This window comes from Kryptolebias marmoratus, linkage group LG11, assembly GCF_001649575.2.
Source record: "Kryptolebias marmoratus isolate JLee-2015 linkage group LG11, ASM164957v2, whole genome shotgun sequence".
Lineage (NCBI taxonomy): Eukaryota > Metazoa > Chordata > Actinopteri > Cyprinodontiformes > Rivulidae > Kryptolebias > Kryptolebias marmoratus.
In genome coordinates this window covers 27,744,350-27,754,646 of record NC_051440.1, presented here as the reverse complement: position 1 = coordinate 27,754,646, position 10,297 = coordinate 27,744,350, and the positions used below count along the sequence as shown (strand labels likewise).

The 10,297-nt window shown below is 44.3% G+C and overlaps 1 protein-coding gene across 2 annotated transcripts; it reads right to left on the bottom strand.

Moving 5' to 3' along the window:
- Positions 1-1,295: 1,295 nt before the first annotated feature.
- Positions 1,296-9,452, bottom strand: LOC108250188 (gonadotropin-releasing hormone II receptor). 2 transcript variants are annotated; one of them, XM_037978169.1, is made up of 4 exons: positions 9,360-9,452; positions 5,747-6,272; positions 3,201-3,402; positions 1,296-1,851 (listed from the first exon to the last, which is right to left on the bottom strand). In XM_037978169.1, the coding sequence occupies exons 2-4, from the start codon at positions 6,269-6,271 to the stop codon at positions 1,466-1,468; spliced, it is 1,113 nt and encodes a 370-aa protein (XP_037834097.1). In that variant the 5' UTR covers position 6,272; positions 9,360-9,452; the 3' UTR covers positions 1,296-1,465. The 2 variants fall into 2 exon arrangements, with proteins under 2 accessions (XP_037834097.1, XP_017295435.1); XM_017439946.3 differs by lacking the exon at positions 9,360-9,452 and adding an exon at positions 8,625-8,931.
- Positions 9,453-10,297: the final 845 nt, after the last annotated feature.

The following is a 10,297-nucleotide window of genomic DNA, read 5'->3' as shown; positions in this document are numbered from 1 at the left end:
TGATCAGTTCAAGAAGGTCACCACAGTGAGGAAAATGGCTCCGTCATTTTTACAGATATGAGCTGAAGCTTGATGTGGTCGTAGCCCAGAGTCACCCTCGACACATCTGGACACGTGACACATGTCCAGATGTCATGTCTCGACACATCCTCTGAGACAGTCAAACGTCCACAGCGCTCTCCTCGTCTGTCACCAGCTTTATTTATTAATTACTGACAGGAAACAGACTGAAGCTTCCTCTGCTGCAACCAGGTATTCAGTCCTCGGATCGGGCGCAGTGATTGGTTGTTGCAACAGCCAGATGTTAGGTATAGAAACGACTGGCTGCGCTCCTTTTGCAGCCCGGCTGACGAAGCGGCTTGGCGGGTGTTTTCGAGCAGCGTATCAGCTGGGATATCAGCTAAATGTCTGCTCAGATCCAGCAGCTGAAGTGGCTAAACCACATGACCGATGTAAACAGATCTAAACCGGCTGAACCACGTTGTGTTTTTAGGTTTTCACAGTCAGTTCATTGTTGCTCTGTTCTGTTGTTGTTGATCCCCAGAGCTGTGATGATGAAGGGCAGCAGAGACAGTGTTTTATAATTGAGTTTTAACAGTTACTGAAATAAAAGTCCGGAGTTTAAACCATCCTCTCCTACTTTATTACAACTGCCACATGTGACGGATGGAAACAAAACAAAGTTTTGAAAGTTGTTGATGACCTCATAACCTTAGATAGCCATGATTGGTTGTCCCTGATTTAAGGCGACACCTCTTCCCACCAGCAAACGCTCGTCATTTAGGAGGAAGCTCCTCCCTTCACCGTTCGGCATCACTTCTACCCCGGTCACCGCCCGGCTGACTGAAAAGGAGCAGACCCAAAGCCTCTGCTTGTCCTTGGTAACTGCACCAAGGAATTATGGGTATTCTGATCAAATGAACTGCATTTCAGGTAAAAAGTTGTTTTTCCAAAAATGATCCTGATAGAAGATAATCTGAAAATAACTTTTTTGAACTTTTATTTTCTAATTAAAAAGCCCCTCTGTGTAGACCACATTTTTTAAACTAAACAATAAAAACAAACTTTGATTCAGGTGTTGAGGGTTTTTACTTTGTTGCTGGATGTTCAATTAGTTTAGTTTCAATTAGTTTGAGGCTTTAATAAAAGAGTCATGTCTGTGATTGACCGCCTGTCATTAAAATTTGTCTAAAATATTTTATGAGACCTTAATAGAATGGACCTGAGGAAGAAATGTTTCTTTTAACAGAAAAATGCTGCAGTTTAGTTTTTCCCATTTGAACACTTCAGTCTTCATCAGAACATCAGGAAGTCTGGGCTCCGCCTCAGGGACACAACGCAAAAAGGAGAATTCAGAAAAACACCTTTATTGTCTGATTTTAAGAATAAATCTGAAAGAAAAATCTTGGAAACCTGCACTGTCAGTAGGAAACAGTCCGCATGTCCTCTCCTGGTGTGTCCTCCATCAGTCTGCGGCGGCGGGCTGCTGCTCCAGCTCCCCGCTGTGTGGCCCCTGCCTGGCAGACAGTCGATCCAGAGACCGGGGGGAGGTGTGGCTCCTGGACCGGCCGCAGCAGGCCGCCAGGTCGGCCCTGAAGGACGGCGTGTAGAAGCCGTAGATGACAGGGTCGCAGCAGGTGTTCAGGTTCCCGAACACAAAGAGGGCGTGGTGAACGTACTCAGGTGTGATGCGCAGTATGTCAGGCTGGAACCAGTACCAGATACCCAACAGGTAGTACGGCGTCCAGCACACCACAAAGGACAGAACGATGACCACCGTCATCTTCAGAGTCTTCATTCGAGCTTTCGGGATGATGTCGGTGCCGCTGCGCCGCAGGTGGGACTCACCTGCTGAAAGAGAGAGGGGCTACATCAGCGCCGTCATATACACTGAGAGGGAGGGGCCACATTGGCCCCGTGTAGCAGACAGATGAGGACAAAGAACCAAACAGACTCATTAGACCTGAGAGGAACTCACTCTTTACATTATTTAATATTGTTCAGCAGTAAAACCAGCAGAACTAACGTGACGATCTTCTGTAATGAAGTGGGCGGAGCTCCACTTGGGTTGCTAGGTTATGGGCTCAGCTTGGGGTTGCTAGGTAACAGGGATTGTGACGCAACAATCCTGACATTTTTGAAACAGGAAGTTTTGCAGACACCAGAAAACATTTACTTATTGTCAGAAAACATCTGGGTGTTTTTTGTGCTTGGACCGTTTCTAGAAGCAGCAGAAACCCAAATAGAAGAACAAAAACCTGCAGAAAGGGAATTTTGCAGAATAGGTGCCCTTTAGAGCTTTATTACAAAATAGAATCAACAACAAACATTTTCTACGACACAACAAATGTAAGACTAACACTAAGAGTTTAGGGAATATCTTTGTGAGGACACAATTAAGTAATTACTTGGAGTGAGGATTTATCAAGATAAAACCCAGCAACAAGTAAAACTTTAATAATCTGAGGTTTATCTGAAACAAAAGAATTCTTTGAACAGAATGAGGGGGTCAGCCTTCTGTCCGAGGTCACCTGAGGAGCGGTGATGTTTGCAGAAGGTCGGCGAGGAAGCAGCTGATGCAGCAGGAGTCAGGAAGACGCGCAAACTAGAGCAGTTCTTTCTTAACAAGATGAAAAGTTAGTTCTCAACTTAAGTTTCTCTTTACGAGTTTCTCTTTCTTTATCTTTGTCTGCTGGACTTAAAACCACAGAGCAAAATGTTTTCTCAGGTTATAAAACAAAACGAAGACAAAATGCAGAAAAGGAAGAAGATCGCCACCAGACAAACATAAAAACAAACTAACTTGCAGTCACCCGCCAAGGCTTTCTCCTCGGTTTGATATCAAACTAAGGTTGATAACAAACATTCAGACCTTGGGGTGAGCAGAAAGGTTTTATTTCACTCTGTCCAAAGATTCTTTCTCTCACAACTGAGTACAGTTCCTGTAAGACAACAGAGAAGTTTGATAAAACCCTTGAATAAAGCTTAATAATCAAACATCTCCTTTCAGAATGAATCGTGTTTTTCTTCACATGTAAACAATCTGAATAAGTTATTAGGATTCACTCCCGTCAGGGTGAGCCTTTCAGAGAGAGCAGCTACTGAAAGAAGACATGAGGTCAGAGGTCATGAAAAGGGAGGATTCTTTATGCTACACCTTCTGACTGTGAGGTGTTACAGGTATTTACAGGTGCAGCTACCTTTGTCCTGCAGGTGCTGCTGGTTGATGTGCAGCAGGATGCGGCCGTAGCAGCAGCTCATCATCAGCAGTGGGATGACGTACAGCGTGATGAAGTGAAACATGTTGTAGGCAGTTTCCTGCCAGTGATGACTGAAGCTGCCGTGAGACGCACACTGAGTAAAGTCCACCGGGTCCACCCTGGTGGTCCTAAAGATGAAGAGCTGCAGGGATGCAGACAGACAAACACAATAATATCAACTGTTTTATTCATGCTAATGTTGTTTTCGCTCTGTGCTCTGAATGTGGTTCTGCTACTGAGCTTTTCTTGTTCCAGATGGAGACTTTTTAGCATTGCTAGCATTCCTAATAATAACCAAACGGAGCAGTTAGCCTGAGCTAACAGCAGGAGGTTCCATGCATTTAATCCTCCTTCTGAGAGCAGAACATTCCTGCAGGGATTTACTGCAGGACCAGAAACCTGAGAGCAGCAGGATCTCTGAGTCGGAGAGGCTGGAGCTGAGACGTGAAGCTGCTGCAGAAACCTCGAGGGGATCTTTGAGAGGAAGTGTGATCACGTAACCAGCTCATAATAGATTCATGTGTAACTGCAGCAACACACCCTGACCTTCATCATCCTTCATATGAATGTGTCTAACAGCAGCATGAAGAGATGCTGCAGCAGAGGAGCTCTGATTAGGCCTGTGGCGATAAACCATAAATCAATTCATCGCAGATAAAAAAACGAGGTCGATAAGTCTCATTTATCGGAGTTATCGTTCCTTCGTGTCTCTCTTTCTACTGAAGAAACCGGATGACAAAAAGGTTTCGGTGCTCTTCTCTGACCCCTCCATTTCTCTTAGTGTTAGGGGGCGTGGCCTATCGCGTCAGGTGTTCCTCTGCAGCATTAGAGCTCCTCTAGGAGTTAGCAAGCTAAAGAGTACCAATCAGGTAAGGATTGATATTAATATTAGTTTTAGTATAACAGAAATAAAGGGTATAATTAAACAAAAAACAAAAGAGAGGTGGCAAAGGTTATGGGTAGATGAAAAGAAAGGACGGTGGTTTTATAAAATCCAAAAGAGAATTAGACAAATGAGAAGAACAGAAAGAAACAGGAGAGAGATAATTATTTCACGGCTTAGAATCGGACACACTGGATTGAATAGATCATTATTTTTGACAGGGAAATGTGACAGCGGGGAACATGAAGATTTTGAGTTATAGGAATTATTTGATTCAGAGAAACAAGTTAATTAGGAACCTTAGTAACATGAAAAGGAAATTTGACATTGTTGATTTACTGCAAAATAACTCAGGAAGCAGAGGATATCAGGCTAGATTTGATTTTTTAAAACAGTGTAAGTTGTATAATAGGATAGTTTTTTGTCATGCAGTTCACAATCCTTACCAGTAGGTGGCGGTAATGATAACCTGTTTGTTGCCAGCCGCCAATAAATTTCAACAAGAAGAAGAAGCTGAAGAAACTGTTTGATATCAGGGGGAAAACCGAAATGTTGGTTTGAAGCTGGAAGTAACAGCAGCGGTGTGGGAAAACTTCAGGTTGAAGTGACCGAACCGAACCGAACCGAACCGAACCTCCGAGAGCCGGTACGTCGCATTTCTGCTTCTGTTAGTTTGACTTTTTGTTTATAAAACTGTCAGTTTTGTCCGTCTTCTTTATATAAAACTAAAGATTATTTCTGTTTGAAGGGCAGTTTACAGACTTAATAATTCGTACTGTTTTGGTTGAATGCAGGTTTTATTTTTGTTTTCGGTTGTTTTGTTTATTTTGTGTTCCAGTTCCAGTGTTAAGTATTCTTTTGAAAGTAAAGTTTGTTCATCTTTGAGAGTATGTACTTCCACTGTTATGTTATTGTCATTACATTAGTTTAAAACGGCCTCCAAACGATATTATTGTTTATCGCAGTAATTTCTGAGACAATTAATCGTCCAGCAAAATGTGTTATCTGACAGGCCTGATGTCTTCCTGCAGAAGGATCAGAGTAAACAAAAACTTTATTATCTGTGACAAGAACTGCTTTGTCACAGCAGCAAACAACAAACAGTAACCCTGATGGAAATTTAAGACAGAGGTTGTGCAATAATGGCAGGATACACATAATTTATATATTTACTGCAGTACTGATGGCAGAGTACACTGTACTTATTAACACTTTTACTGTGCAGGTAGTTTACTGGTGATCATTTGTTCGGCAGAGATGAGCTGTTATAAAGTGAAACTATGAATGGAATCATTGGGATTTCCTGTAGCATTCCCTGGAAAGGAGCCTCACTGCCTTTGTAGGGTGTCATTAAGCGGATGGGACAGACTGTCTATGATGGACAGCACCTCGTCCCTCACTGACTCTAATGTCTTCAGGTGTGTGCTGTGTAATAAAAACATAAAGGTTCAGAACATTGCTGCATCGGGTACCTACCTTCTGTTAAAGCACAAATAAGAAGCTTTGATCATTCGTGTTGATTATTGAACAATTCAGCTGTTTGTAACAAGATTTACTTCTTAATTTAATACTTGTGGGAACATCTGCCTGTGGGAACATCTACCTGTGGAGAAGCCAGAAGCAGGCTGAAGGTCCAGGCCAACAGGAGCATGCATCGGTTCCTGTGGTGCGCGCTCAGAGCGTCCAGCGGGTGTAGGATGGCGTGCTGGCGGTCGAGGCTGATGACAACGAGGATAAAGGCAGAAGCGTGCATGGCGAACAGCTTTAGGAAGCAGAGCAGCTTGCAGAGGGCGTTGCCTCCATACCACTGCACCGTCACATTCCATACGGCGTCCAGAGGCATCACCACAAAGGTCATCATCAGGTCAGCTGACGCTAGGCTGAGCATCAGTGGCCGCAGGTGGGATGACAGTCGTCGGCCACGCCCCCACCATACACTGACCAGTAAGGCGAGGTTACTGCAGGCCGCAAACAGGAAGAGGACAAAGGTGGCGCCAACTCGGAACTGAGCGGCCCTGGTGAAAGTGGGAGGCTCCCAGTTTGTGAAAGGAGGAGTCTGGGAGATGTTGAGAGGAGGCGGAGCTACAGAGCTGCTGGGAGGAACCAGCAATGACCCATTTTTTGGCATCCTGTAGAGGATGACAGACAAGAAATGGTTCTTCTGACTGTAGGGACAGAGTTTAGCTTAGCTTAGCACAAAATCTGATAGTGAGTGGAAACTAAGCTTAGCTGAACACAAGGACTGAGAAAAAGTACAAACTGTTGTCTTGGCTTAGCATAGAAGTGGACTGTGTGGGAGATATTTATTTACACAACAAATATCTGTAAATAAGTTTTATGTCAGTGTCTTAGGAACATATGATGGTAAATATATTTTCACAGCAAAACCAGTGAAACTTTGCTGTTCATCACCATTCATGCGTATTTTACTGGTTTTTATTTATGTGACATCTGACTGAATACTTGGTGCCTACATTTGACGTAAGCTGCATTCCACTATACGAAGACCACAATATGAGTGAGTGTCTGTTCAGTAGGCTGCCTGGGAGTAAGTGGAAACTGTTAGCTTAGCACCAAACCTGCAGAAACAGATCTCGAGTCAGGTCGGATCAGAGCGTGCCCTCTGCTTTGACTGACAGGCTTAGTTTTTTCTCCATCTCATGAATGTCCCCGCTCCAGCACCACCAGACACATAAAACCTTGAATCAAACTTTGTGAAACCTGTCTGCTGGGGTCCCAAAGACCTGTCTCAGCTGAGACAATGTTGTTTAACTGAAGTGTAACAAAAGTGCAAATGAATAACGACAGCCTGAGAATCAGACGTGTGCTTAAAGAGATATTCTTTATATTTCACCTTCAAAAGCCTCCATTACAATATGTGGTTTATTTTTTTGGATTCCAGGTACGCTTCATAAAAATGAAGCGTGTCCAACTGAAGGCCCTGGTTCTTCAGGTTCTGATTGTGTTTTCTGCCTGACTGAAGCAGAATCACCTGCAGAGCTCTGATTGGACGCCTCAGATAACCTGTCTGCCTGCGGTCTTATCGAGCAGCAGAGCGTCCATCGGCTCTTTGTGTCCCAACGCCTCCTGTCTGTCCTGCTGAAGCACAAAGACATGAAGGGTTTCCATGGCAACACCCCATAAAGAGGAGTCAGCTGATGATGAATCCCACCAGAACCTGGACAAATCCAGAACCTCACTTAGTCTAGAACCTGGACTGCTTCTTTAAAGTGTCCCCTAATGTGTTTCCAGTCAATGACTGTGTCTCCTGATGTGTCTCCACTTGATGACTGTGTCCCCTAATGTGTCTCCAGTCAATGACTGTGTCCCCTGATGTCTCCACTGTGTCCCCTGATGTGTCTCCACTTGATGACTGTGTCCCCTAATGTGTTTCCAGTCAATGACTGTGTCCCCTGATGTGTCTCCACTTGATGACCGTGTCCCCTGATGTCTCCACTGTGTCCACACTAAATGACAGTGCTGGTGGTGCCTCAGGTGTCAGCTTGTCTCTCAGCCACAGCAGAATCATCAGAACTAATGTCGCTCTGATGTTGCTGTGATGTTGCTGTCATGTTGCTGTCATGTTGCTGTCATGTTGCTGTGATGTTGCTGTGATGTTGCTGTGATGTTGCTGTGATGTTGCTGTCATGTTGCTGTCATGTTGCTGTCATGTTGCTGTGATGGTGCTCTGATGTTGCTGTGATGTTACTCTGATGTTGCAGTCATGTTGCTGTGATGTTGCTGTGATGTTGCTGTGATGTTACTCTGATGTTGCAGTGATGTTGCTGTGATGTTACTCTGATGTTGCTGTGATGTTGCTGTGGTGTTGCTCTGACGTTGCTGTGACGTTGCTGTCATGTTGCTGTCATGTTGCTGTCATGTTGCTGTCATGTTGCTCTGACGTTGCTGTCATGTTGCTGTGATGTTGCTCTGACGTTGCTGTGATGTTGCTGTGATGTTGCTCTGATGTTGCTGTGATGTTGCTGTCATGTTGCTGTGATGTTGCTGTCATGTTGCTGTCATGTCGCTCTGATGTTGCTGTCATGTCGCTCTGATGTTGCTGTGATGTTGCTCTGACGTTGCTGTGACGTTGCTGTCATGTTGCTGTGATGTTGCTCTGATGTTGCTGTGATGTTGCTCTGACGTTGCTGTCATGTTGCTGTGATGTTGCTGTGATGTTGCTGTGATGTTGCCCTGATGTTGCCCTGATGTTGCTGTGATGTTGCTCTGATGTTGCTGTGACTTTATTTTAATCTCAGATTTTGAAATGATTCATGTTCAGAGCAGAGACTCGTCCCACAGTGTGGCAACAACACAGCTGAGGTTTCAGCAGGATGTGGTTATTTTTAGCTGCAGGCTGCGTGTGTGTGTGAGAGGGTGTGAGGGTGTGTGTGTGTGAGAGAGAGAGTGTGTGTGTGTGAATGCGGGTGAGTGTGTGTGTGTGTGTGTGTGGGTGAGTGTGTGGGTGTGTAATATGTCACCTTGGCAACCTGCACCTCAGTGACTGCAGAGCTTCAGGCTCCGCCCTCTTTATTTGATTGGCTCAGAGTTCTGGAGACACATAAAGGAGACGGGAGGAAACGCAGCACAGGACTGATGGACAGCTGTCCATCATCAGTCAGCAGGAAGTGGCTCCGTCTGCAGGTCCCTGGTTCTGGTCTCACGTGGAGTTCTGTTCTGAGCTCAGTCCAGCTGAACCGGCTCTGTTCAGAACAAACTGCTGCTTCCAGCTTTACCACAGAATGGACCGGTTCTGATCCAACTGGCTCTGTGGGACTGGTACTACCAAAACAAAAGCACCTGAACTTTTTGTTTTAAACTGACCGTTTTTAACATGAAAAAGTTTGGATCCTCCCAAACCCCTGGCAGGTTCTGCTCTAATCGGATCAGAACCTTTCAGTACAAAGTTTGAATTTAATCAGTTGTTGAGATGCTTTGATTTTTGTTAACTGGACGTCGGTATCAGCAGAACCTGAAATCTCTATCAGGACCATCAGAGCCACAAGTTGGACCAGAACCAAAACCCTGGTGAGCATCAATGATTAAACACAGCGCAGCAGAACCACCTGACCCACAGCAACAGGTTCTGTTCAGCAGCAGCAACTGAACAGAATCAAGAAACTTCAGCAGAATGAGTTTAGGTTGCACACACACACCCACAGGTTCTGATCCGGGTGTTGGCCAGGCTTTTGATTTGAAAGAATCAGTGTTTTTACCTGCTCAGCAGCTCTGGTTCTGTTCTCGGCCCGTTCTCATGTTCCCTCTAATTCCAACGCACAGAAAAACCAGCAGAACCTTCAAAACTCAAGAGGACCCACAGAACCTAGTCCAGATCAGATCCAGATCCTCAGCAGCAGAACCTGATCTGAAACACTGAGGAGAAAAACCTGGAGATGACTGCAGCAGGGGGCGGAGCCTGAAGGTGTGTGTGTGTGTGTGTGTTTTCTGTAGATCTGATCTGCAGCCTGAAGCTGAATCAGCACCAAAACTCAATTCAGTTCATTTTATTTATACCAAACAGTCATTTCAGGGTTCTGGACAGAAACAGTCACGTTTGTTATTAAAACCAAGCGTTCACAGCAGATTGCACCGAATCTTTACTTCATCACAATCTCCCAAAAACAATACTTAAAATTTTTCAGCTGATCAGATTCAAGATTTTTTTTCTCTATTGTTTATTTATTTATTTATTAAGAGCATTTTACTCTGGAATAAAAACAATTGGTTTTATGTCTTATTCACGAAGCAACAGGATGGAAGCAGGTTTCCTCCTGCAGGGAGATTCAAAGCGAAGCAGCTGCTGCTGCACCAGCAGAACCAGCAGAACCAACAGAACCTTTAGACTATCAGACTGATTCTGTCTTTGACCTCCAGGCTGCCTGTACTGGAAAAAAGTTTGGCTGATACAAAAGTAACTAGAGAAGTTGCATTTCCTGCAAAAATGCAGTGCAGTGTGAATGCTTTTTTTGCTGAATGATTTTGCTGAAAGCGGCTGAAGATATGCTGAACAGCTGAAGTTTAATGAAAACGCAAAAAGTGAAACAGCAGCTAATTTGAAGATTTGCATAAGATAGAAGAACAAAAGTTGAAAGAAGCAGAAATTAGTTGAAAAAGCTGAAGTTAGTTGAAAGTAGCTGAAAATGTGAAGAACAAA

Excerpts from the sequence above, each read along its gene's own strand:
- LOC108250188 (XM_037978169.1), bottom strand. The coding sequence starts at position 6,271 with ATGCCAAAAAATGGGTCATTGCTGGTTCCTCCCAGCAGCTCTGTAGCT. Across the intron at positions 3,403-5,746 it reads TGCTTCTGGCTTCTCCACAG|CTCTTCATCTTTAGGACCAC; the intron begins GTAGATGTTCCC and ends GCATCCCTGCAG. Across the intron at positions 1,852-3,200 it reads GCAGCACCTGCAGGACAAAG|CAGGTGAGTCCCACCTGCGG; the intron begins GTAGCTGCACCT and ends TCTCTCTTTCAG.